This window comes from Ailuropoda melanoleuca, chromosome 12 (assembly GCF_002007445.2).
Source record: "Ailuropoda melanoleuca isolate Jingjing chromosome 12, ASM200744v2, whole genome shotgun sequence".
Classification (NCBI taxonomy): domain Eukaryota; kingdom Metazoa; phylum Chordata; class Mammalia; order Carnivora; family Ursidae; genus Ailuropoda; species Ailuropoda melanoleuca.
In genome coordinates, this window is record NC_048229.1 from 15,770,062 (window position 1) to 15,797,025 (window position 26,964).

General features: G+C 43.9%; 4 protein-coding genes across 6 annotated transcripts in view; 2 read left to right on the top strand and 2 right to left on the bottom strand.

The window, feature by feature from the left end:
* Positions 1-447: 447 nt before the first annotated feature.
* Positions 448-2,537, bottom strand: TRIAP1 (TP53 regulated inhibitor of apoptosis 1). The gene is made up of 2 exons (XM_002930398.4): positions 2,359-2,537; positions 448-1,412 (listed from the first exon to the last, which is right to left on the bottom strand). Exons 1-2 carry the CDS (start codon positions 2,503-2,505, stop codon positions 1,329-1,331), a joined length of 231 nt encoding a protein of 76 aa, XP_002930444.1. The 5' UTR covers positions 2,506-2,537; the 3' UTR covers positions 448-1,328.
* Positions 2,537-11,681, top strand: GATC (glutamyl-tRNA amidotransferase subunit C). 2 transcript variants are annotated; one of them, XM_002930396.4, is made up of 4 exons: positions 2,537-2,682; positions 2,777-2,949; positions 8,995-9,098; positions 10,726-11,681. In XM_002930396.4, the coding sequence occupies exons 1-4, from the start codon at positions 2,602-2,604 to the stop codon at positions 10,776-10,778; spliced, it is 411 nt and encodes a 136-aa protein (XP_002930442.1). In that variant the 5' UTR covers positions 2,537-2,601; the 3' UTR covers positions 10,779-11,681. The 2 variants fall into 2 exon arrangements, with proteins under 2 accessions (XP_002930442.1, XP_034495246.1); XM_034639355.1 differs by lacking the exons at positions 8,995-9,098; positions 10,726-11,681 and adding exons at positions 3,040-3,089; positions 8,146-8,986 and having other exon boundaries at positions 2,565-2,682.
* Positions 11,682-12,218: 537 nt separating this feature from the next.
* SRSF9 (serine and arginine rich splicing factor 9) lies at positions 12,219-20,852 on the bottom strand. Of its 2 annotated transcripts, XM_034639356.1 has the most exons (5): positions 20,556-20,852; positions 19,415-19,434; positions 18,327-18,502; positions 14,425-14,582; positions 12,219-12,711 (listed from the first exon to the last, which is right to left on the bottom strand). In XM_034639356.1, exons 1-5 carry the CDS (start codon positions 20,721-20,723, stop codon positions 12,529-12,531), a joined length of 705 nt encoding a protein of 234 aa, XP_034495247.1. In that variant the 5' UTR covers positions 20,724-20,852; the 3' UTR covers positions 12,219-12,528. The 2 variants fall into 2 exon arrangements, 1 of the variants encoding a protein (XP_034495247.1); XR_004619212.1 differs by lacking the exons at positions 18,327-18,502; positions 19,415-19,434; positions 20,556-20,852 and adding an exon at positions 16,104-16,279 and having other exon boundaries at positions 14,425-14,597.
* Positions 20,853-21,009: 157 nt separating this feature from the next.
* Positions 21,010-26,964, top strand: part of DYNLL1 (dynein light chain LC8-type 1) — a 32,194-nt gene continuing 26,239 nt past the window's right edge. The window contains exon 1 of the mRNA XM_011217191.3: positions 21,010-21,312. The gene's annotated coding sequence lies outside the window, so the exon portion shown is untranslated. The remainder of the gene's footprint in view (positions 21,313-26,964) is intronic.

Consider the following 26,964-nt stretch of genomic DNA (forward strand, 5'->3'; position numbering starts at 1 on the left):
TGTAGAATGCATTGAGATGACATTTAGGACCGGTCATGTTAAATATGAAGTAGTCACTGGCAGGCTGGAGAGAGGATAATACAATTTCTACCTGCTGTAAATTGTTTCATACTATATTGGGTATATATAATTGAACCAAAATTACTCAAGACGTGCAATTTTGGTGACTACCTGACATTCCAAAGTGTGTAAGTGCTCAACTGATCCTGACATTTTTTGTGCTGGTATGGAAGCATATTAAGTTATATGTGTAGCTTACTGTGGGAATAAATTTTAGAAGTCAGTGAGGTTTCTAATGGTGTTTAGCACACTATTTACCTTAGATAAATTTTCACTTTTTCTTCATCTTTAAATTATAAAACAAAACTATCCCCAATGTATGGGTATGTGGGGTTACAGTGTAATACTTGTTCTGTAAAGTGCACTGACTTCTCCAGGGGCAAATAATGAAACTAAATGTTACAATTTATTCCATCTTCATGATTACAGACATTATAGGGCAGGGTGGGTACACAAGGCAAATAAAACAAACTTCTCCCATTTAACTAGATGCAGCATTTTGGCAGTTTTATGATAATACAAGTTGGCTTAATTAATTGACTTGGGCTGAAAGCTGGCAACAGCAAATCTTTGCAATTTAGGATCTTCCTCCATTGTTACTCCAAAGATCTTCATTCCTAAACTACACTGTGAGCTCGGAAATGGTGTGTACTGCAACATTCTTCAAGCTTTCACATCTTACTCAGAAATCTGACACCTCTTCTTAAGGCAGGGCACTCTTAAAGCTGTCTTCTTGGCTAACCCAGTCCACTACAATCTTAGAAGTTACTATAATAAAAATAAAACCGTACTCCCAAGCATTGATTAAAACCGTTGTGCTGCGATCCCTTTTCAGCCTTAGCTCCCTGAGAGAAGAGAGAGATCCTAACCAATTGTTTCCATGAATAATAACCCTAGTACAATGTACCTAATGTCCTTTGCAGCAAAACTCAAGAGGTCAGGCAATCCTGATCATCCTGACAAGATTATCAGTATTTACATACAAAGGATATTTAAAGCTGATCCCAGACCAAGTATTGCTACCATAAGCCCAAGAAATCATTCAGTTTAAGCACACGGAGGTCCTGCAAGATGCCAGAGCAAGTGAGAAATCATCTCAAAGCAGAGTGACGGTTCATCATCTTTCACAAGTGAGAGGAAAATCAAGGAGGAAAGAAAACTCCCTCCTAAGCTCCTCATCAAAACGATGGCTATTTTCACAGCCTTAATTGACGAAATCCAGTGTCCTCAACTGATGGAAGAGTCTATTTTCAAGGTGACTGTCAAGGTCAAGAAGAGCTTTCAGGCTTTTCTTTGCCATGGCCCATGAATTCCAGTCCTTCAATGGGAATCTCCTTCTCCTTTATTGCTTTCTGATGGGGAAGAAAACATATGACACAGGTCTATATGAAGCCTGAGGGCCAAACTTTGTAAATATGATGGTACAAAAGTAATTCAAATCAGACCAAGAGACCCCCCAACCATGATTAAAGACCTGTACTTTTTTTTTTTTTTTAACCTGAATACCATTACAGAGACATTAACTGTAGACCAGAGAGAGATTGGAAAGGAGTTGTAGGGAATCGTCAATCTTTCAGATGTTGAATTTAAACAGTATCTCCACTCTGTTATGAAAGACACAAAATTCAAATCCGAGTTCCAGGACTTAGTGGTTATGTGACCTTGAGCAAGCTTCACTTTCCTATCTATAAATGGGATAAAGATAGCAACTTGGAATTACTCTGTTAACTAATTGGGAGTGTTGTGCCCAAAGCGGTTCTTAGAATCCGAAGCAGTTTTACATTCATTGAACTGGAATGAAAGATGAACAGGCCAAAGAAGGAATTATAACAACAACAAAACGAGACCCTCATATCTAACAGGCCAGAGAGCCTAACACCCCTCTTCGCCTCCCAACAATAATAGTGAAATAGTGCACCACCGCAAAAATCAAGGAAACGATTCTGGTGAGCTTGAACTAATCACTTCCTGTTTGGGGAACGTTTCATGAATAAAGTAGGAACAACTATGCCCACTTCGCGAATTTAGGAATAGCACCAAATAAACCAAAGGATGTTCCTGTGCTCCGTAAAATGTAAAGCACTGTAAAAATTTTTAGCTTTGTCATTCAGAGAGATACAGGGCGGATTGGTGGTGATGGTGGGGAGAGAGCTCCTGCCACTGTCCTCACTGAGTCTTTTCTTCACCCTCCCCATCCGAACCTGCGCGAAATACTACGCGTGTGGCCGGGGACACCGCAGAGAGAATCAGGGGCCGGGGGGGTAGAGACGAAAGGGCCCTGGCCACCTAAGGGCTCACCTGAACACACTGCTGATAGCGCTTGAAGAGGTCGGTGCACGGGTCTCCGGAGCCGTTCCCCTTGAGGAACTTCTCGGCAAACCAGCGATTGAAGCACTGATCGTACTCGCGCTTCATGTCGGTGCAGGCCTCCCCTACGCTATTCATGGCGGCGGCGGCAGTGGCGGCGCGCTCTGATGTCGTCACTTTTAAGTGCGTCGCTCGGCTTTACGTGAGGACGCACTACGGCGACTGAAGAGAGAAATGTGGGCGCGGGTGGTGAGGCTGGGCTTTTGGTCCTGGGGGAGCTGGCGCCGGGGCTTCACCTCCAAGGCGGATCCTCAGGTAAAGGCCGGGGGCGTCTAAGCGGGTGGTGAAGCAGGTCAGGAGGTGGAGCAGGCCCCGCCCGTGACGCGCATTCGCCGCCTCATCCCCGCAGGGTAGTGGCCGGGTCACGGCCGAGGTGATCGAACACCTGGAGCGTCTAGCGCTTGTGGACTTCGGCAGCCAAGAGGCCGTGGCACGGTTGGAGAAAGCCATCGCCTTTGCCGACCGGCTCCGCGCCGTGGACACGGACGGGGTGGAGCCCATGGAATCTGTACTGGAGGACAGGTAAACACTCGCGGCTGCGCACCCCGAAGCCTTGCCTGTGGCGCCTTTGCAGCCATTTGAGGTGGTGATTAGTGTGTCCTTTCACAAAAGGGAAAAGAGCTTTGGCGATATGCAGGAACTTGCCCACGGTCATCCCTCGGGTAAGTGGTTTCATGCTTTCTTTTGTTCATTATGGATCCTATCACTCCCGTTTAAAGACCTCGAGGCCTCCCAGTGTAGCTGGGAACCGTGTCCGAACTGCACATCATCACCTTTGAGGCCCTACTTCACAGAGCCCCTGCCTACCACTCGGGCGTACTGCTCCTTTTACTCCAGCTCCATTAGCTTCCTTACTGTTTCTCCAACATGCCAGATTTGTTTTTGTCTAGGATCTTTGGATTTGCTGTTCCCCTTTTCTTAGACAGCCCGTTTCCTTGGCAGGTCTTAGTTCATCTCCTTGGTAAGGCCTCTCCTCCAAATATCCTCTCCCTTAACAGTCACCGACTCCTGATCCTGTTGGATTTTCATTTTCATGATTATCTTACTTGTGTTGATTTGTCTCTTGTTAATAGAATGTAAGCTCATGTTTGACTTGCTTACTTGTTGGATTTCTGTTTCAAAATATGGCCTGTACATACCTTCTGAACTAGTGTTTCCCTGTGGAAACATCTGTGAAGGTGCATCAAGATCTGTGCACGAGTGTTCAGGGTATCCAAACCTGTTCATAATACAAAACAAAAGCTCTTAACAAGGGGCGCCTGGCTGGCCCAGTCCGTAGAGCATGCTGTGATCACCAGGTCATGAGCTCCAGCCCCAGTTGGGGGTAGAGTTTACCTAAAGTAATTTAAAAAATTTTTTGAACCCCAAGAAACAAACAAACAGAAACAGTCTAAGTGTCTTTCATGGTTAAATACATCATCATACAATAGAATATTTGACAGTTGTTTAAAAATAATGAAACAACTATGCTGCTATGAAAAGATATGTTTAATAAAAAAGGCAAAGTTCAGGACATTGTGTATGGGATTATCAATACTTTAATGTGTCATCTATTTGACATATTCTGGTATATGCATTAAGTTTTGTTTTGCTCCCTCAGAGCATGCAAGAAATTGTAACAACAATTAGTTTTAAAGAAAGTCGAAATGCAGAGGGAAGTTCTAACTTTTCATCTTATACTGAGGGCCAAAACATAAATGCCTAAAGGAGCAGAGTAATAACACGAAGTGACGTAGTGTAGTGCAATAGGGAGGAGCAGGTCTTTGACAAAGAAGTTGGTGAATATTATACTAAAAGGGTGCAGCCTCTCCCCACTTCTGTCAATTCTTGCCGAGTCTTAATGTTTTAAAGAAAATGCTTTTCTGAAAAGCAGACTTGTTTGCTGGTTGGGACTACAGTTTCTTGGGAAGGATGGGTATGTAGCTCATAAAGACAGAGGCAGTCTACAACTCTGTCCGACGCTTTTCTTGATGGGATTTTTTAAAAAAGATTTGTTTTAGAGTGTGGAGCGGCATGTGGGGGAAGGATCAGAGAGAGAGGGAGACAAGCGGACTCCTCACTGAGCAAGGAGCCTGATTCTCTGCTCGATCCCAGGACCCCGAGATCATGACCTGAGCCAAAACCGAGTCAGACGCTCAACCAAGCCACCCAGGTGCCCCCGTGATGGGATTTAAAAAAAAAAAAAACCAAAGCACTCTTGGGGTGCCTGGGTGGCTCAATCGGTTAGGTGTCCAACTCTTGACTTCGGCTCAGTCTTGATCTTGGGGTCTTGAGTTTGAGCCCCACATTGGGCTCCACGCCCAGCGTGGAGCCTATTTAAAAAAAAAACCACAAAACACAAGCCCTAATATAGTTGAGAGCAAAAAAGATTAGCTGCCATTAGCACCAATAGGGAGAACCAGGCCTATCTGTAACCATAACCTCTGTGTAAAGTGCTTGCCAGCCTCCCATTCTCACCTCCAGTCTTTGATTCCTTCACATCCTTTCTCTATTTTGTAATCTGATGCTCAGATTTACAGAAGTCTGTTTGTCCAAAATTACCTAGCACTTCAAAATAGAAATCTGAGGTCATTCTCCTACCCAGGCTCTTCAGGTGTCTCTCCAGTGTTCTTTAGGATAAAGACAAAAGCTCTACCATAGCCTACAAATCGCCATTTAACCTAGCCCCTGCCCATCTCTAAGATAGGGCTGTAACTTTCAATTCCTCAAGCTCTCCATTCTATTTCCTTCTTAGAATCCCCTACCACATCCCACCCGCTACTCTTTTTTGCCCACTTTAATTTCCTTTCTTCAGATTTCAACTGCCTCTTCCTCAGATTCTTCTCTATCAAGTCAGGCTCTCTTTCAGGACCTGTAGCTCTTTCATGGTAGTCAATAGAGCTGTAATTTTATGTGTGTTTATACATCTATTTGAGTAATTTTTATTTATGTATTATTTTCCTAAGTAATTTATACACCCAATTTAGGGCTTGGATTCATGACCCTGAGATCAAGAGTTAGATGCTCTACTGACTGAGCAGCCAGGCATCCCATATTTGAGTAATATATGATTCTCTGCCCCTCTTTTACTGCTCATCCACGTTCCAGGGAGCATATCTGTTATTACTCATCATATTCTCAGTATCTAGCACCTAGCACTCAGTAAATGTTTGTTGAATGTTCTTTAAAGATTTTATTTGAGAGAGAGAAGGGGCCGGAGCAAGAGGGAGCAAGAGTCTCAAGCAGACTCTGCACTGAGCATAGAGCCCAACGGGGGGGGAGGCACTCGATCTCACGACCCTGAGATTACAACCTGAGCCGGAACCAGAAGTCAGACACTTAGCCAACTGTGCCACCCAAGCACCCCACTGTATCTTCTTTATTAATATCTTTGGGAAAGGAGGGAATAGAAGCACAAAGAGGAGACAGAATTTCCCAGATCATGTAGAGGGAAACTATAAAGAAATGCAACTATTACTCAGGGAAGAGTTGTTGAAAAAGATGAAGAGGGATTTGGATCTGGTAGCTGGAATAGTGACTTCATATTCAGTGATCTGCAGTCTTGCCATAAACTTGGAAACCAGCTTGGGTTAATTATTCCATTTTAGAGATGTAGCACTTTAGGACTTTGTTTTTTTTGACATATTGCCTCACTTATGTTTGAAATGGAACCCGGTTAAGACAAGTGTTAAACTCTTTTAGGCCACACTAGATGTAAAAGCACTGACTGGCTATTAGAAATCTCTTGACACACACATGACATAATACCCTATCCTTTGGATTTAGCTAAAAAGCATTTAGTGCCCTTATGTGCGAGGCGCTAAGATTTTATATGCATTGTCTTAATTATCACATACAACCCTGGAGGGTAAATACTAGTATCTCCTTTATAGATAAAGAAATTGAGACACAGAAAGCTTATGTAATATGCCCTAGAGTTTCACAGGTGTAGTAAGAGAATCTGTAGCTTGAAATTCAGAGCCTCAGCTCTCAAATACTGTTCTAGATGTGCCATCTAAAAGTCAACCCCTAGAACCTTTAGTGTCTCCTATCTCCGGAGACTGACTCAGATGATGATATCTCTGACTGTAGCCAAATACTGTAGTGCTTAGGATGTTCCTCAGAATCTTATTTGAACCAAAAATTCTTAGCCAAATTGATTAACTGTCATTCCAGTCTGCACCAAACTAGAAATTAATTAGGAAGGAGGGAAAAGACTTGTAGATGGAAATAGAATGGTGCCCAGAGAAATGACTCCCGGCAGCCTGACACCACCAGCAGAGTGGTCCTGTTTGGTCAGTCCAAGAGCCAATAAAGGCATTTCTTCTCCGATGCTGCCATAGTGCTTTCTATTAAATTGGTTTTTATTAGCATTTCCCACAGTTATTGGTTAAAGTGCTTTGTCTGTGAGCCTTTCTCAACTAGGATTTCATTTGAACCAGAAAACATATTCGAGTGCTTTTTTTTCAGTGCTTCCCAGGGTAGTATATAATTAATATTAGCCCATAGTTGATGTATTATCCCATAGTTATATTAGTCTATAGTTGATTATCAAAATGGGCGTCTTATAGTACTGGGGCTAAATTCTCTTGTAGCACCCGAGAAAGAGGAGGTGAGATAGACGTTTAGTCAATCAGTAATTGACTGGCACCTGGTGCTGTTTGGAGTTTTATGCATGATTCTGAGATCAAGAAAAGTTAAGCAACTTGCCAAGTGAACCACTGATGTGCCACCCTCACAGAGGCCCTGAGTTCAGTAGCCTATGATTATGAAAATAGGAAGGTGCGGGTTTTTTCTGGAAACAACTCCATCATAAACAGTAATTAGGTGAAAATGTGTGGTATTTAAAGGAGTGAATTTTTTCTGGAAACATTACTTACATAGGAAACTTGATTATCAAATGAGTGAATCAATCAATTGCTGTTACATCTGTGAGGAAGCAGTAGCTTTTAACGACCTATTGGTGGTAGTAGACTCTTACTTCATTAAACTCTCCAAGTGCCCAGGAACGAATGGCCACCTCTGGTATGTAGGGGCTAGACAGGTAATGTGTGATATAGCAGGTTAAGTGCGGAGGTATACTCTGAATGAGGAGTGGGGACTGAGGTGTGCCCAGGTGCACTAACTCTTTCTGAAAGGAGCAGGTGCTATTCAGTACCCACCTCTAACGGGAGAATGCAGGCTCCGAATTATCAGATCTTCTTTAACATTTAATCTTCCCAGCAGTTCTATGAAGCATTCCACAAATAAGGAAACAGGTACATGGAGAGGAAAAGTAACCTCCACACATGCCATGTGTGGCACTAAGACTTGAATTCATCTGTGACTCAGGAGCCCAAGCTCTTAGCCATGTTATTTATACCACCCAACAGAAATACAAACTCCAGAAGGTCCAATGGTCACCTTTATAGAGGATTTTTATTTTATTCTCCAAGTTTTCATAAGCCCCTATATGGTTTAAAAACAAACAAGTGCAACCTTTACTTTTTTGGCAAGAAAGTTAAGGTCTGGAAAGATCCATATTTGTCCAAGGCCACAGAGTTAAGAGTGCCAGATCCTGGAATAGACTGCAGCTCTTTACAGTCTGTACCATGAGTGCTTATTGTGTCTAGCCCTAGGGTAGGTGCCACAAAAGAAACAGAGCAAATCTTTTCCCAAAAGAATCTTATCATGACAACTTCACCCTTTGCAGCCTTTGCCTGGATGTTCATGTCACGTCCTTGCCCTTTGTCCCATTAGGTTTAGCCCTCAGTCTATGTCTGGCTCAAAGCAGAAAGAGCTTGGCCACTCCCCTATCAGTGATTGAGCCGACTGCTTACTTCTCAGCCCAGGTATGTGGAAGCAGGCTCAGACATCCTGCCATGCACTTTTAAACCTTGAAACAGCAGTGAAGCCCCACTGATATGCTCAGCTCCTGTTTGGTTTCATTAGTTTGCCATCTGGACACTTTAATTAAGCCACTGGGCCCAGAGAACAGTGGAATATTCTTCAGCTATGCAAGGGCAGGCACCTCCATGTCCATGAAGGTGGCTGCAGTGTAAAAACAGCTCATCTTAGGGGTACAAGAATTGTGCTAATTCCAGTCCTGTCACTTGGGACCTGATATCTAAGTCACTTATAACCACTCTTGAGCAAGTTTCTTCATCTGCCCGGAAGTCCATTTCCCATCCCACCAATCCAGCGGTTTCTTGCCCATCCCTTAGCAGTGACATCACCTATTCCAAGTACCTCACCCAGGCTGGTGTAGGTGCCCCTTTCTACTCCCTTGGCAAGCTTTGCTTACCTATTAGACTTAAACACATTATATTATAATTGCCTTACCTGTCTCCACCAAAAGCAAGTTACCAATAGTAATCATGAAGAAATATTTATTGAACATATCAATCCTGAGGAGTAATTACCACTTACCTCACTGAATGGTTGAGAATCTATAAACTGTAGATTGTTACTTGGTCGAGTGCCTCCATCTTTGAGTAGTGACCATAACTCAAGAATATGCTGCTCCGTTTTCGCCCATTCTTGACCCTCTCCACCCATGCCATAGAAGCCTGTTCTCTGAGAAGGTAACCTTGAGCTTCTGGTTTTTAGATGTCTATACTTGAGATCTGACAGTGTGGTAGAAGGCAACTGTGCTGAAGAACTACTACAAAACGCCCATCGAGTTGTGGAGGAGTATTTTGTGGCCCCTCCAGGTATGTGTTCCCCAAAGTGGCTTAACAGATTGTCCCTTGGTGAACTAAGAATATAGCAGGAGCTGTAAGTTCCAAATTTGCTACGTGAAAGTACTTTAAGAAGTGCAGAGTGGGAATTGGTGAAGGTGGTCAAAAGGTACAAACTTCAACATACAACAGAATGACTATCGTTAACAATACTATATTCTGTATTTGAAAGCTGCTGAGAGAGTAGATCTTAAAAGTTCTCATCACAAGGAAAAAATTGTAACTATGTGAGATGATGGACGTTAACTAATCTTGTTCTGATAATTATTTTGATATATATATATACACATATATATAAAATCATTGTGTTGTACAGCTTAAATTTAGACGTCATATGTCAGTTGTATCTCAATAAAAACCCCACATACATTAACGGTGGGGAAAAAAAAAGTACAGATGGTGGCAGTAGAGTGGAGGGGTCACATTCACCTCTAGGGGCCAGTATGTAATAGGAATGAGCAAAACTGGGCTGGGTCAGGGAGGTGTGTATATGGTGTCAGAGCAAAACTGGGCTGGGTCAGGGAGGTGTGTATATGGTGTCAGATCTGGAGGCAAGTTCTGCCTAAAGGGGCAGCTAACACTCACTGCTTCTCATTTGGTGCCGGGCAGTAATGTGAGCCCATTTTCCCTGAGAACCCAGACATCTGGCATTTTCATGTGTGTGTGGTATTTCCCAAATTTAAAGTATGGGAACTAATTCAAAGATTTTTAAAAAAATAAAATACCATGTAAATAAAACATACCTGCAAGCCAGATGCATCCTGTGAGCCATCAGTTTGCAACCTTGGGTGTTGATATTTGCATCTTTTACTGTAACTATTTTAAATGAAAACTTAAAAATAACTCTGGGCTAATACTAAAATCCAGAATCTTGGGTGGATTGAACTTTTAATCTCCTCTGCAGATAGATGGGTCTTCTGAACTGCTGCACCCTTCTGGATATTTGGGAATGGAACTAGCTTGAGCACTCAGGTAGATGGTTTTCCAAGTGCCAGCTTCAGGTTCAGGAGATCATCTCAGAGAACCATGCTAACTAGCCTCAGAGACAAACATCAGTCCCCCAGCTCAGGGGTTATCTCTTTGGTCAAGACCAGCCCATTCAAGGAAAGCTTTGCTTGAAGCAAGAATGGGAAAGAAAGCTTAGAAAATTGTGGACTCAACTCTAAATCATGCCTTTAATTCACTAAACCACCTCAAATTAACTGTGAAGAGAAAAAAAGATTTTATAATCTTTCTCAGAATCTGATAGTTGTCACTATTTTAGCAGACATATCCATTGATCACATATGTTATTTCTCAAAAAGAACTGTGTCAGAGTTTGCTTCTTGGGACAAAGTAAGTTCACAATCATTAGTCTTTCCTTCCACTCCTGTATGCATATAACTGGCTAAACTGTCTCTGCTCCTTATTGAAAAGTGTGCATTTATTAGGCTTCACTTACAACTGTTATTCCTTCAGACACTCAGAAAAACAGGGTAGTAACTACACTTATTTGCATTGCTTATTTTTCATGACAAACCAGGTGATAAATTAGCTCAGTAGAACCAGTTGGGAAGCAGACTCAGCTATAACGTTCTTTTTTGTTACTGTTTTCAAACAGGTAATATCTCTTTGTCAAAGCAGGATGAACAAGAGCCTTTTTCACACAACTGAGTAGCTATTCTGGGAAGGGGTACCCTGTGAACATGTGGAAGCACAAAGAATAGTATTTTGTTACTGTGAACACTAATGTTCCCACTTTCTTCAGTCACCTGAAAAAAACTGATGGTTAAGTATTTTTTGATAACTAACTCTGAAGACAGAACTGGGAAATAATCTAGCCAAAACAAGGCAATGCGTTCCTGCTACTACCAGAAGTAAGAGGTATTGTTACTTTCCAAGGAAATGGATCAAGTATTTATTCACAGACTTCAGTATGTAAGATGTTATCCTCCTTTTATCTCCTCCAGAAAGACTGTCTACCAAACTGCACTTAAGTGAATTTTTCTATTGATGTTAACTATTAGACAATGCATTTGATCACTATGTGATAACCTGTGTTGTACTTTTTAGTTGCTGTTTTTCTATCAATCCAAGAAACCTTGTATCTTTACCAAACAAACTCAGATTTGTTCTTGGGTACCCACTTTGTTCCCAGCAGAAGGCTAACGTTCTCCTGAGGTCTGAGAAGTATTCAAAGTAGACTCTACAGCTTGCAAACTCCTAACCTACATCGTCTACTGTCCCATAAAGTAATTACGTGCAAAAGGCATGCTACCCACAGCTACAGTTTTTCTGAAAAGAACCTGTGACAAAAATAGCCCTGGGATAGCCAACAGGGGTATACTGTACACTAAAAATTTGCCAGGAGGGTAGATCTTATATTAAATGTTCTTACCACAAATCTTAAAGGAGTAGGGAAGAAACTTTGGTAGGTGATGGATATGTTTAAAGCCTTGATGGTGTGATGCTTTCATGGATATACACTTAACCCCAAACTCACGGAAATGCATGTGTTAAATAAGTACAACTTTTTACATGTCAATCATACTTCAATAAAGTGGCTTTTTAAAAAAAGCCCCAGGCCTGGAACAAAGTAATTTCCCCACCCCCACCACGATTACTGAATTGAGTAGAATCCAAGATGGTGTTTTTTGGTTTGTTTTGTGTTTTAAAAAAGCTCAGATACCAGGATAAATGAAACATATTTAGGGGTAAAAGTGATAGAACCAAATTTAAAGAGATTTCTTCCCCCGTCCAAATGGCCACAGTTGGTTTTAAGAATTTTCTAATGATCTTTATGCTGCTGCCAACCTTAAAAAGTTGTTTTATTCTTTCCATCCCTTTGCCCTATCTTAAATGCTCCCTTCCTCTTTAAGGCAGCTTCATTTATAAGCTTGGCCTTGAATTACAAGATAATCCTGAAGCAACTCTTGGGACTGAAATTCTCAAGCCACCAACATAGCAACTATCTTTGTCCCCAAATAAAGTTATCTACTTCTGCTCCTTACCAATTGGGTACAAGCTGTTGCTACAACTCAGTGACTTTTTTCTTTTTAATCAGTGTGCCTGTTTGGTGAAATCTATTAACTTAATCAAGGACAACCACACATGTTAATTACTAAACGTTTAAAATATATTTCTAAACAGAATGGGCCGACTCAGTCACAGTAACTGCTGATCCCCATAGCCAGAGCAACCCACAAAGACACAGCACTGATTTTTTTCCCATAATCAGGGGTGAAAAATATACAACTTATTTCTGAACCAAAACCACAATTTCTGCAGCTTAAAATGCTTCACTGCCAATATGGCCCTGGTAGAAATTATGTATTTTATTTTCTTAAAAAAAAATTAAAAAAATTTTCCTAAGACACTACATCATCAATCTGGAATGTAGATTCTGAGCACAAAGCAGCTCAGTTCACCTAAAAAATAAAGAAAAATTTCCCATCACCTGTCTCAGTAGGGCCTGAAAGGAAGAGAAGTAGTGTGGGGAACCCCTGCTTTGGTATGGAGAGTCACGGCCCCTTGACCCAGACCGAGACCGTGAGTAGCCATAGCTGGTGCTTCTCTCTGGATAAACTCGAATGTAGGAAGTTTCACCCTGAAATTCAAACAAAAAGAGGAAAGGAAAAAAATAAGACCGAAGAATACAGTACGCTAATACCTAACATGGCTGCCTAACAATAATAGTTAAGTACTGAGCACTTACTGTTTGTCCCACATGATGTTATCTCATTAAACCCTCACAATAATGCTATGAGGGTAGGTATGCTTACCAGCTCATTTCAGAAATGAGGAAATGAATGTTCTTATCTGTTCCAGAGCGACACGAATAATAAATGGTAACTTCACATGTGGTAAATGCTCAAATACTAGCCACTGCTGTTTACATAACTGATTTACTGCCACTGATCCCTGAATCTAAGAACTAGAAAGAATCTCAGAGGTCATACGGTTCAATCCCTTGCTACCTCATATATGCATCTTTGGATGAGTACCTATGGAAGAAGCTAACCCGTATTCAACACCTCTCAGGTGTCAGGACCTGGGTTAGATACTCAGTTATCTTCGTAAGTTAGCTTCCTGGCAAGTCTTATAAGACAGTGCTATTATTGTTCCTATTTTGCATATTGAGGAACCAGGATTCAGAGCATAGCTCAACTAAGAAATTATTAAGTGACAGAGGAGTCATATCCAGGCTGGCCTGTGCCCTTTGCCCTCAGCCAACACTCTCAAAGGATCTAAAACGCTAAGATGAAACAAGTCAGACGTAGAATTCCCTAGGTGAAGTCAGTAACTGGATTTATCCTTACTGAGGCCCTGCTTTGCAGTGTAACTGAGGACCAGATCCTGTTTTGTTTCTGCTCCAAATTCAGTCTGAGCAAAGGCACTGTTAAGCCTTATATTTTCCAAGCCATAAAATTAGGGAATTATATGAATCCTTAGAAAAAGAAAATGGACCCCAGATATATCTAAACCCCACAGTAAGTCAGGACAAGATAACCAGAAAAAGCAATGTCCAGTTGGGTCGGCTCTTATCTCAGTGGTATCAAAGGGATAGTCAACATATGAATCAGACTGAGAGATCTAAAGCAGCAGTTGACTTCCTAAGTCCTGAGGATAAGGTGACTACAAGAAAATGCCTAGGTGGGGCGCCTGGGTGGCACAGCGGTTAGGCGTCTGCCTTCGGCTCAGGGCATGATCCCGGCGTTATGGGATCGAGCCCCACATCAGGCTCCTCTGCTGTGAGCCTGCTTCTTCCTCTCCCACTCCCCCTGCTTGTGTTCCCTCTCTAGCTGGCTGTCTCTGTCTCTGTTGAATAGGTAAATAAAATTTTTTAAAAAAAGAAAAAAAAGAAAGAAAATGCCTAGGTGACTACTTGCATTACTCTGGGAAAGGAAAAATGAAGTGACAACTTGGTCCAATAGCAGTACCTTAGGAGAGCTGAGATGATGAGGTTGGCCTGCAGAGCCCAGACTAGACCCAGAGGAGGGACAACCATAATAATTAGGTTCACAGAGGTACACTGCAGATTAAGCCAGTTGTGAAAGGAATGGTATCACAGAATAGCTCACCACATTATGACAGACTGCACCAGTATTCTCTCCAGGTTAAAAATACTACGACTCAGACTTCTGTTGCGACCCTGCAGGGTTTGAGCATGATGAATTCCTTGGCTTTATCCACTTAAGACAGACCTTTAATGGCACTGTGAGGTTATCACATGGCAAACACATGGCCTGTTGCTACTTGTGCTAGGTCAGCTTCAGGTGGAGTGGCTTAGGTACAGGCTCAAAAGAAGGTGGGAACCTACCTCATGAGAGCGGAATTTGGTGTCATCCAGTTTACGCAGGGCATATTCCATGTCTTCTTTTCTGAGATATTCAACCATCCCCATTCCATCCTTCTGCACATCTGCGTAACAGACGTCCCCAGCTTCTCGCATGTGATCCTTCAGGTCCTGCCAGCTGCCTGATGGTGGAAGTCCTAGGCATGGACAACATAAGAGAAAAGGCCATATCCTTCAGCCATGTTAACTGACCTGGTAAGAGCCAGCAATACCTAGGGTCCCTTTTTCATCAAACACTACTTTCAAATCCTGAGGATCCCCAAATCACAAATCCTAAGGGGCATAAAACCAGCAAAGGGTACTGAAGTATGTGTGGTAAATCACCTTAAGAAGCTGGTCCTCGGCTAGTCTTCCAGAGACCAAGCCCTTCCAACAGAGCAAGAACTCCACCCCATTACAGGTTTAGTATCTCTGAGAATTCACAGCCTTTCTTTATCCTTCATATTTAATATCAAACTCCCAAGACTTTGAGTTCTAATTTTCTCCATTGTGAGATTTATCAGTACTAATTATCTCGTTTGACAAGGTTCTCAGGACATGGGAATTTTGAAACTATCCAATGAAGTAACCAAGGTGTAGCTGAAGGTGACAACACAACAAAAATCTAGTTTGTTTTCTTGTAGGTGTGAAGGACTAACAAACTAAACAAAGTACCTTTCAAAAGATCACCAACATTCTTCAATACAGTGGGGGAAAAGGTAAGACTCAGATGCTATAACTAGTCGGGAATTATACAACCCTACCTGATGTCATGAAAGGGAAATGTGCTCCTGCTCTCAAAGGCTGTGTTTACCGCTCACAGCTCAGGACTGCAGCCATTTCCTAATAGTTTTCTAAGCAGGATTTCAGAGCAGCATGGAGAGAAAAAAAGATATGTATGACATCCTGAAGGAGGGAATAGAGTTCTGGGGTTAAAAAATTACAAAGGGACACAAGATAGGCAGATACTGAGAGGATCACTCTTAAGTACCATGGAGGTCTGCTGTAACTGTGTGACATTCATATCTAAGAAAGTGCCAGGTTTCTCAATACATTTCACTCCACCATGGTCCTACAATGCCCCTGCAATGTGCAGAAGGCCCCAGGTCTTTACCACTGTTTTAATATTTTGAAAAGATACATAAACCTCTGAGCTTGGCATTTCATCACTTGTTGACAGTAGACATTTCATTCTATATTCTGCAATACAACCCGTAGAACACCAAGTTCTTTTGTTTTCTTTTTTATATAATTCCAAAGCCACCACCAAAATCTGGCCTTTTTCTTAGCATCCAAGGCTAGGCAGTAGTTCAAATCTGGTTCCTGGAATGTCTAGCAAGTCTGATACCAAGTACATTACAAAAGAAAACATCTCTATAGAATTCTAGCTCACAGGGTTTTGCCATCATCTTCCCTCTCAACACTAGAAAACTTTATAAGAAGCAAGTTGATGTTCTACCAAGGCTACACTACCAATGCAGTTTCATTTGCAAGATACCTGCCTCAGTGGCAAGATTGCAGGGCTTCAGGCTGTGCACAGGCTATTGAAAAGAAAGCCCCACGTGTCCCATGCACTGAAGAGTAACAGCTAACATTTCTTAGAGGCCAGACTGTATGCTAAGTATTTTACATGCATCATCTCATTCAGTTTGAAAGGAACATACCTGAAACGAGAACTCGGAAATCAGATCTTCTCGTAGGAGGCCCATTCCTCCCACCGCGGGGCCACCCAGCCCGACCGCCATAAGTCCTGGGGAACTCCACACGAAGCCGACACTGGCCATAATCATAACCATTCCTTCCATAAATCGCATCTTCAGCATCTCTGCAAAGAAAAGTTTGGAGTTAGTGCTGCTCAGGAGGCTGACTGGCTTCCCAGTGAGGGGCCTGAGTAACAAGTATAAAAGGAACCTGGAGTCAGAAAAACAAAACAATCTTGATGCACTACTGCTTTTGTGTGAAGACCTTTCATGATATTCGAATTAAACAGTAACACACACAGGGTTTTCTAGGTATGGAATGATAATAAAGGGGTAAACAGATGACTTACAAGAGGACTAAGTCAGAAAAAAAAATTGTTGACAGATGATTGATTTCACCAGTATATTTCTCTCACGCTGTGTGCAGTTTCACAAAATGCCCACCACACCCTAGTCCTTTAATATTCTTCAACAAGGCCTAGTACCATCAAGTCTATGGAAAGAAAAATTCATTTGCAAAGAAATTAGGCTCGAGAGACAGATGCTTTGTGAGAAATATGTAGCTCTCATGTGTACCTTTTCAGCACGGTTTGGAAAACTAAGTTGTGAAGACCACTATCTGGGTACAGTTTTGACAAAAGAGGTAAATATTCATTCTAGTCACAAGATTAAAAGCAATGAGGACCATGACCAGTGCAACCCTGGCTATACTTGAAGTGAAGGAGAAGCAGAACTGCTAGGGTTGAAGAGCAGATTTTGAATACTGATTGACAAGTTCAAATCATTCTTCTGCTACTTACTAGTAGCCGTCTTTGGGTAAATGCTTATTATCAAGTTTTCATGTCTCTTCAATGTGAGTAATAATGCCTATCTCACAGGGTTATTGTAAGGATTAAATAAGATACTGTGTGTGCAATGCTTTGCTAGAAACTTGGCATCTAGCAATATCAAAAGACAGCTTTTCTATTATGGAAGAAAGGGAAGAGATGACAATGCAGCATATCATACAGTAAGTTTGTGTTTTAAAAGAACAGCATAGGGGGTTCAAATTCTACCTTGATCCCTTGCTAGCATCTCTTTTATCAGCAACTCTAAACCCTCAGTTTCTTCATTTGTAAAATGTGGCTAACACTACCTCTTTTATAGGTTGTTGAAAATGTTGAAGTGGTAGTTGACACACGGTGACTGTTCAGAAAACACAATGGAAGTGTTAGAGGTGCAACCTTCTCCAGTTTAGGTGTGAAAATACCCACTTCCATTTTTGAGGCAAATGGCAAGCCGTTAAGAATGAGCTCTGTCAGTCATCAAAGTCTCAGGGTGCTTCCTACCTCCCTGTCCTCAGATGCTCTTCTTGCTCTATACCACCACACCAGGTAGGCAAGACACCCTATGGACAGTCCTTGAGTGAAGCCTGCTGGGTGCAGACTAGGTAAAGCATTCCCTGGGTCACTGCTAGGAAACAGAGTGGGCTCTTATTTACCCCAAGTGCAGTGACCAGTCCATGCGGTGGCTTCTAAGAGCCACCAACCGCAGGTTTGAAAGTTCCCAGGTGTTGTCTGGCCGTGAGGCTGACAAAGTTTGCAAAAATCACAAAGACCCAGTTTGAGCCAGTTTAGGGATCGAGAGCTTCCAAATGCTTGGGGCCCTAAGCATCTAGCGGTGCCTCCCTCATTAGAGGAGTGGCGTGAAATCAGGGACCCCCTCAGACCGTTTTAGAAGTTTTTCCAAATCCCTGGTGCTTTGTATAAGGACAGGCTTGGCCTGGCGGGACGCGCGAGAATGGCGATCTGTTCCATCACAAGAGACCCCTTCACGACCTCCAAAGGCGACCACATTCCCGCAGTCTGTTCCCCTACTAACGGCGAGTTCTGACTGGGGGGAGGGGTGGGCAGGGAAGGCGACTGGCCACTTCTGCTCTTCACAGAGTCCTCTCCTGGCTGGTTCCGGACCGCTACCCCTGAAGGGTGCCTCTCCAGCCATGAGGGAGAGAATGGTCGTGTGTCCCATCCCCGAGGCCGGTCTGGGCGGGCCGCGGTCCTCCAAACGCCCAGCTTTTGTGTTTTTAAGTAAAGTAAAAAAAAAATAATAATAATCCTAGAGGAAGTGACGCCGGAGCAAAGGACGGCCGGAGCCTGCGNCAGACATCCCCAGCTTCTCGCATGTGATCCTTCAGGTCCTGCCAGCTGCCTGACGGAGGAAGTCCTGAAACAAGAACTCGGAAATCAGATCTTCTTGTAGGAGGCCCATTCCTCCCACCACGGGGCCACCCACCCCGACCTCCATAAGTCCTGGGGAACTCCACACGAAGCCGACACTGGCCATAATCATAACCATTTCTTCCATAAATAGCATCCTCTGCATCTCTGCAAAGAAAAGTTTGGAGTTAGTGCTGCTCAGGAGGCTGACTGGCTTCCCAGTGAGGGGCCTGAGTAACAAGTATAAAAGGGAAACCTGGAGTCAGAAAAACAAAACAATCTTGATGCACTACTGCTTTTGTGTGAAGACCTTTCATGATATTCGAATTAAACAGTAACACACACAGGGTTTTCTAGGTATGGAATGATAATAAAGGGGTAAACAGATGACTTACAAGAGGACTAAGTCAGAAAAAAAAATTGTTGACAGATGATTGATTTCACCAGTATATTTCTCTCACGCTGTGTGCAGTTTCACAAAATGCCCACCACACCCTAGTCCTTTAATATTCTTCAACAAGGCCTAGTACCATCAAGTCTATGGAAAGAAAAATTCATTTGCAAAGAAATTAGGCTCGAGAGACAGATGCTTTGTGAGAAATATGTAGCTCTCATGTGTACCTTTTCAGCACGGTTTGGAAAACTAAGTTGTGAAGACCACTATCTGGGTACAGTTTTGACAAAAGAGGTAAATATTCATTCTAGTCACAAGATTAAAAGCAATGAGGACCATGACCAGTGCAACCCTGGCTATACTTGAAGTGAAGGAGAAGCAGAACTGCTAGGGTTGAAGAGCAGATTTTGAATACTGATTGACAAGTTCAAATCATTCTTCTGCTACTTACTAGTAGCCGTCTTTGGGTAAATGCTTATTATCAAGTTTTCATGTCTCTTCAATGTGAGTAATAATGCCTATCTCACAGGGTTATTGTAAGGATTAAATAAGATACTGTGTGTGCAATGCTTTGCTAGAAACTTGGCATCTAGCAATATCAAAAGACAGCTTTTCTATTATGGAAGAAAGGGAAGAGATGACAATGCAGCATATCATACAGTAAGTTTGTGTTTTAAAAGAACAGCATAGGGGGTTCAAATTCTACCTTGATCCCTTGCTAGCATCTCTTTTATCAGCAACTCTAAACCCTCAGTTTCTTCATTTGTAAAATGTGGCTAACACTACCTCTTTTATAGGTTGTTGAAAATGTTGAAGTGGTAGTTGACACACGGTGACTGTTCAGAAAACACAATGGAAGTGTTAGAGGTGCAACCTTCTCCAGTTTAGGTGTGAAAATACCCACTTCCATTTTTGAGGCAAATGGCAAGCCGTTAAGAATGAGCTCTGTCAGTCATCAAAGTCTCAGGGTGCTTCCTACCTCCCTGTCCTCAGATGCTCTTCTTGCTCTATACCACCACACCAGGTAGGCAAGACACCCTATGGACAGTCCTTGAGTGAAGCCTGCTGGGTGCAGACTAGGTAAAGCATTCCCTGGGTCACTGCTAGGAAACAGAGTGGGCTCTTATTTACCCCAAGTGCAGTGACCAGTCCATGCGGTGGCTTCTAAGAGCCACCAACCGCAGGTTTGAAAGTTCCCAGGTGTTGTCTGGCCGTGAGGCTGACAAAGTTTGCAAAAATCACAAAGACCCAGTTTGAGCCAGTTTAGGGATCGAGAGCTTCCAAATGCTTGGGGCCCTAAGCATCTAGCGGTGCCTCCCTCATTAGAGGAGTGGCGTGAAATCAGGGACCCCCTCAGACCGTTTTAGAAGTTTTTCCAAATCCCTGGTGCTTTGTATAAGGACAGGCTTGGCCTGGCGGGACGCGCGAGAATGGCGATCTGTTCCATCACAAGAGACCCCTTCACGACCTCCAAAGGCGACCACATTCCCGCAGTCTGTTCCCCTACTAACGGCGAGTTCTGACTGGGGGGAGGGGTGGGCAGGGAAGGCGACTGGCCACTTCTGCTCTTCACAGAGTCCTCTCCTGGCTGGTTCCGGACCGCTACCCCTGAAGGGTGCCTCTCCAGCCATGAGGGAGAGAATGGTCGTGTGTCCCATCCCCGAGGCCGGTCTGGGCGGGCCGCGGTCCTCCAAACGCCCAGCTTTTGTGTTTTTAAGTAAAGTAAAAAAAAAATAATAATAATCCTAGAGGAAGTGACGCCGGAGCAAAGGACGGCCGGAGCCTGCGGTGAGAGGAGGCCTCATCCTCCACCCGGGGNAAGCGCACGAAGGCGAAGGGCACGAGGCCGTGCCGGTTCTTGAGCTCGATCTCGCGGATGCGGCCGTACTTGTAGAACAGGTCCTCCAGGTCCTTCTCGCGCACGTCGGTCGGAAGGTTCCCCACGTAGATGCGCCCGTCTCCCTCGCCGCCGCGCTCGTCCGCCCAGCCCGACATCCGCACCGCCCGACGCCGCGGGCCCGCCGCAGCCCACGTCGCCGCCGCCGCCTCAGCCGGGGTCCCCCCGCAGCGTCCCCGCGGGCTCGGAGGCGCTCAACCGCACTGCATTGTGGGAACGGCGGAGCGGAAGCGAAGGGGTCGGAGGAAGCAAAAGGGATCGCCTTAAAGGGGACGCGGCTGCCATGACTGCGCGTGCGCGCAGGCCGGCGCCCTCTGTAGGTGCGGGCGGGCCCCGGGGCAAAGAGAGCGAGAGCTTGGAGTCGGGCGAATTGGGTTCGATTTCTAGAATTCTCTAAAGGCAATTCACTCGCCAGCTTCATGGACAAGCGGCCGGGACATGGGCAAGTGACTCAGGCTTCCTGGGCCTCAGTTTTCTGCCTCTGTAGCACTGTCTACCTCACAGGCTTTTGTGAGCACTCCCTGAGGTGACGTGGGTAGCGGCCAGTGTGGGCCCCCGCGGGCTGTCACTCTGCGTGCGGGGCGCCGGAGGGAGGGAGCCAGGCCCGGGCCGCAGGCTGACCCCGCTGCGGCCTGAAGGAATCCCGGACGGTGGGCTGGGTGGGGCTGTCGCGGCCCTCAGACTCAGGTCAGTAGCCCTCTGGGCGACCCTGCCCCCATTTTACAATCGCTTAGAACCGAGGGTCTAAGGTGGACTGAAGATGGGTGTGAGGGACCTGAGACGGCCTCCAGAACTTGGGCTTGACAGTCAGGGGAGACTAGGAGGGAGTAAGAGAGTCTCAGCTATCTCAGCTGTTGCTGTGGAGTGCCTCCCACTATTTGTGCCTTTAATCCTCACCAAAGATGGTGGGATTCCGATATTACAGGTGAGAAAACGGAGGTCTCATCGTGAGGTCAGGATTAGAACCCAAAGCCGCGCTCCCAGCCTGTGGACCGAGCTTCTCAGGAGCTCAGGTAGACTGCCACCTTGACACTATTTCACATTTACTACCCATAGTTCAGGGCACTGAACCTGGGGACGTTATTAAAATAGACGTCTAAAAAGAGCTCGTATATTAAAAATGAAACCTCTGGATTGATGCAGGGGCAGATAGGCAAAAGCAAATACAGCGGAATGTTAACTGGAGAATCTAGACGGTGGGTGCATACAGTATGTTCAGGGTACCGTACTTTAAGCCTTTTTGTATATCTGAAAATTGTTATAATAAATGTTGGGAGGCAGGTATGAAACTTGTTATAAACAAACTCTAGGGGAGCCTGGCTGGCTCAGTCGCCGGTGACTCTTGATCTCCGGGGTGTGAGTTTGGGCCCCACGATGGGTGCAGCGATTACTGAAACAAACTTAAATACAAACGAACTCCATTAATGCTACTAATAGCAGAGAATAAAACCAAACGTTTAATCTGAAGGTGCAGTAGTTGATTTGTACTTAATACCATCTCTGACCGCCTTTATTTTCTTTTTCTTTTTTTTTTTAAGTAGACCCAAGCCCATCGTAGAGCCCAACCAGGGGTTTGAACCGAGGACCCTGAGATCAAGACCTGAGCTGAGATCGAGTCTCAGGCTCAACTGACTGAGCCACTCAGGCGCCCCCACCTCTGAGCCTTTTAAAATAAACAAAAATTGGGGACCCACACATAACTACTGAGTGTATAACCTTTTTGGAAAGTAGATTGATGGTATGCATCAGGCCCTGATAATATACATAAGGCTTTTGGTCCAGTAATTTCACTTGTAGGATTTTATCATCAGGAAATAAGAAATCCTTACAATAAATGATGTATGCTTATTGCATTCTGTGCAATTAAAAAAAATTGGGGTGCCTGGGTGGCTCAGTTGGTTAAGCATCTGCCTTGGACTCAGTCATTATCCCAGGGTCCTGGAATCGAGGCCCGCATCGGGCTCCCTGCTCAGCGGGGAGCCTGCTTCTCCCTCTCCCTTTGCCTGCCGCTCCCTGTGCTTGTGCTCTCTCTCTCTGTGTCAAATAAATAAATAAATATTTTATTTATTTATTTATTTATTTTTAAAGATTTTATTTATTTATTTGAGAGAGAGAGATTGAGAAAGAGCACGAGAGGGAAGAGGGTCAGAGGGAGAAGCAGACTCCCTGCTGAGCTGGGAGCCCGATGCGGGACTCGATGCTGGGACTCCAGGATCATGACTTGAGCTGAAGGCAGTTGCTTAACCAACTGAGCCACCCAGGCGCCCCATAAATAAAATCTTTAAAAAAAAAAAATTGAACCCGTGATAATAAGGAAGTGGTTCAACATAATAATGCTGAATGTTACACAGTTATTAAATGATATTTTGAAGGCTATTAAGGTCATGCTAATTTAGTTACAATTAAAATGACTTTAAAATGTCGTTTAAGGGCCACCTGGGTGGCTTCAGTTGGTTGAGCGGCTGACGCCATCTTGGCTTGGGTCTTGGTCTCACGGTTGTTAAGTTTGAGCCTGAGTTGGGCTCTACTCTGGGTGTGGAGCCAACTTAAAAAAAATGTATAAATACATTATACACATGTAAGTATATGTTCTTAAGGAATCTATTAAATTTGTTGACACCCGTTGTCTCTAAAGAATGCAGTTGTGGGAACTTTCACTTTAGACCTCATACATTTCTGTAAAGTTGAAAATAGTTACTGCAACTATGTTTCATTTTTATATTCTGAAAAAAAGGGAAACGAAAATTTAAGCAGTACTCTCCAGTTCTGTTCAAGGGAATACACACACACACACACACACACATTGGAGGTTCCTCAAAAAAAAAAAAAAAGATGTATGAAAAAATAACTTTCCAAATGTTTGTGGAGATATCTGTGGTTGGAAATGATTTCTATATTTTTATTTATGCTGTTCTGTATTTATCAAATTGTCTGTAATTAGCATGTACTACTTTTATAATTGGAATAAAGCACAATAAATTATTTCTAAAATAAAATAGAACCATCTGCTGTATTCTGAATTATGTAAAGCTCCTAGTTGTTCTTTGCTAGCCTTCAGAAGTCAAGCAGGAAAGAGCCCTAGCCAAATATGATCTTGAATCAAAGTACAAAGCCTTACAGGAGCTTACATATCCTGAAGGCATCCAGAAGTCTAGATGCCTCCCCATTTTGGGGGTGTGTTTAGGTGTGTTAATACCACTATCTGACTCCTACCACTTCTACATAATTGTTGCTTGGAAACCTCTCCCCACCCCCCTCCCCCGCAAAAAATGCTGGTTGGAGACAATTTGATCATCTCCTAGGAAGAGAAGTGGAGTCAACTAAGTAGCCTACTAGGACTCAAGGTAGAAGATTGCTCATAAATATTAATAATTCAGCTTATACTGTGCAAAGTCTGGCGGCATGCAATCGCCAGAGGGGTTCATGCCTAACTTAGAAAATGTTGTGCCCTAATGTGGAGATAGGGCCAAGTACAGCCTTTCAGAATTAGAAGGAAGACAGCTAAATTGCTAGGGGGCATTTATAATCATTCATGGAACCCTAAAGGTGGATTTTTTTTTTTTTCTTTCTGTGAACCCAGGTACTAACCTTTGCAGGTTAGAACACAAGGCCAGAATTATGGCTTAATGCTTAAGGGGTTCGTGGGTTCCATTTTCTACTAAGGCCACAGACGCTAGGCAGGATCATGCTTTTGAGCTTTTGCATCATAAAGTACGACGCTATAATTTAGGCCCTATGAGAGGCCCATGGCATGCAGTAATACAATTCTTCTGTCCTCAAGGTGTATATTCAAGCTGCTTTTCAAACAGGCATTGAGAGCACATTTGTGATAAAGGTAAACTGCTGCGACACCCCCTAACAAGAGTCTTAGAGATTATAAGGAAGGCTTCCAGGAGGAGATGTTTAGGTTGAGCCCTGAAAGACAAGTAGCAGTTAATCATAGGGAAAAAGGGGAACATGACAGATTACCCATATATAAGAGAGCACAGCAGACCAGGGGTGATCCCTACTGTCCTACAGTATGGCTGGGGCAGAAGATACAAGTGGGGAAGATGGAGGAGGAGCTGGGGCTGGGGTTTGCAAAGCTTAGTAGGGTTACGGAGTGTGGACTCTACTGAGAGCAATGAGTAGCCATTAAAGGCTTTAAGGAGTTATGTTGAGATGAAATAGTTTAAGAAGGAAGTGGCAACTGAAAGGATTAGCGATAGGAGAAGGAGATAGGGAGGAGCAGACCAAGAGCTAATTTGACTAGAGGGCAGCTGAGGGATAATAGGGGAAGAAAGGGAGTGAGAGAGAGGTGTGGCAATACCTGCCGGTAAAGTGGTAGGAGAAGAAAAGGAAAAATGAAGGGAGGGGTTAACGGTGGGGGGGGGGGATGAATCACAGAGGCTGTGGACTCCGGGAAAACAGGGTTTTAGAGGGGAGGGGGTTGAGGAATGGGCTAGCCTGGTGATGGGTATTAAGGAGGGCACGTATTGCATGGAGCACTGGTTGTTATACGCAAACAATGAATCATGGAACACTACATCAAAAACTAACCATGTACTGTATGGTGACATATCAAAAAAAAAAGGTGGGGGAGGGGGAAAATCTTGCGGAGAGAGGAGAGAAAAGGGGTCTCTGTAGGAAGTACTGCTGTGTAATTGCAGTGTAAAGCCCCTTCCTGGGACTTCCATAGATTCCTTTATTTAAAACTACATTATCTGGGGCGCCTGGGTGGCGCAGTCGTTAAGCGTCTGCCTTGGCTCAGGGCGTGATCCCAGCGTTCTGGGATCGAGCCCCACATCAGGCTCCTCTGCTAGGAGCCTGCTTCTTTGTCTCCCACTCCCACTGCTTGTGTTCCCTCTCTCGCTGGCTGTTTCTGTCAAATAAATAAAATCTTTAAAAATAAATAAATAAAAACAATAAAACTACATTATCCATTAGTGATTTTGCAGTTGGATTCTTACTGTTCTGGGAGGATAGGACAGTGTAGTCAGACTGGCCTAAAGGTGAGTATAGGTAAGAACAGGGATATCCCCAAATGGCCCATTGACTAGCAGGTTGCATGGAGAAATAACATGGGAGCCAGTGCAGAGAGACCCCAGCTGGGAGACCACTGTAGTTCTCTAAGCAAGAGATGCCAGTGGCCTGATGTAAGGTGATAGAGATACATACTAAGGAGGTGAGTTAGCCCAAGGAGACGATATCATAGGACATGGCGATAGACTGGGTGTGGGGACTGAGTGAGGAGGAGTCCCGGTTGATTTCCAAGTTCTTGGCTTGAAGAACTGGTTATGCATTGGTAGCATTCTGAGATGGGGAATGGAGCAGAAGAAAGTGACCTACAGGGGATGAACAATGATGATGAGTTCAGGTATGTGTGGAGAACATAAGGAAGGATAAGAAATGTGACAGCTCTAGGCTCTATGTGCCTTCTCCACTAATTCTGGGTGCATGACTTGATGATGGTGGATAGGCATCAGAGTTCTCAGGTACATGGGGTAGGACTGCCCTTTCTACAGGGATAAGCTTTCACCTAAAATACACAGGAGCTCAATAACGTTATCATTCCTAATATGAAGAGAAGAATGGCACTGTTGGGCTTATGTTCAGATTGGTAAGAAAGCTTTGACCTTGGCAGAGTGTTAAGAGTTAATGTTTATTTCCCACAGCAAGCCATTCACTAGGGAGTAGGGCAGTGCCCAATAAAAAGTAATAATAAAACAATTATCAGTGGGGATAAAATGTTCTGTGAACTGGCCCATCTAGTTTTCTCCCTTTCCCTATGACATCAGTTCCCTCTGGCATACCAGCAAAATGTTTTCTTCTGGGTCAGGCTCAGTCATGAGTTTCTCCCAGACTCTGGTCCTTGGGAGCAGTGAACAGAAGAGGAAGTGATGTGGGAAGTAAACCATCGGTGGGAAAATGAGTCACCTCGGAGAAACTGGTCCAGGCTGCCAGGGAGAGCTGCGGGTTGGGTCACTGTGGAATGTGTGCCTGGTCACATCACCCTGGGAGCTTTCTCTTTGTTATTCTTTGCCACTGTATTTGTGTGACGGAATAAAATAAAACATACTCTGCAGAGCTACATAATAGAGAACTTTGCTGTGCAGGGGAGGTAGGGGAGAAGCCGCAGCGGACTAGGTTTGGAGGGGGTTTGGATGCAGAGAGCTTTCAGGAAGCAAGTGCCATGTGTGGGAGGATGAGAGGAGGAAAAAGATAGGAAAGATAATTCAGGAAGATTTGCAGTGTGTTGTGAATATTATTCCCCTTGGGTGTCTCCTTAAGAGACTGCAGAAAATCCTTAACATTGTTTTTCAGTTATTTTTGGGTAATAAGCTGATGTTGATTTTTTTT

Bases quoted from the DNA above. Each gene is read 5' to 3' on its own strand.
- TRIAP1 (XM_002930398.4), bottom strand. From the start codon at position 2,505: ATGAATAGCGTAGGGGAGGCCTGCACCGACATGAAGCGCGAGTACGAT. The intron at 1,413-2,358 runs GTGAGCCCTTAG...CTTCCCCATCAG, and splicing joins GCTATCAGCAGTGTGTTCAG to AAAGCAATAAAGGAGAAGGA.
- GATC (XM_034639355.1), top strand. From the start codon at position 2,602: ATGTGGGCGCGGGTGGTGAGGCTGGGCTTTTGGTCCTGGGGGAGCTGG. The intron at 2,950-3,039 runs GTAAACACTCGC...CTTTCACAAAAG, and splicing joins GAATCTGTACTGGAGGACAG to GGAAAAGAGCTTTGGCGATA. The intron at 3,090-8,145 runs GTAAGTGGTTTC...TTGTCCCATTAG, and splicing joins TGCCCACGGTCATCCCTCGG to GTTTAGCCCTCAGTCTATGT.
- SRSF9 (XM_034639356.1), bottom strand. From the start codon at position 20,723: ATGTCGGGCTGGGCGGACGAGCGCGGCGGCGAGGGAGACGGGCGCATC. The intron at 18,503-19,414 runs GCTGTTCTTTTA...TTTTCTTTGCAG, and splicing joins GTAGAATTTGAACCCCCTAT to AGATGCAGAGGATGCTATTT. The intron at 12,712-14,424 runs GTAGGTTCCCAC...TTTGAATTTCAG, and splicing joins CCAAATTCCGCTCTCATGAG to GGTGAAACTTCCTACATTCG.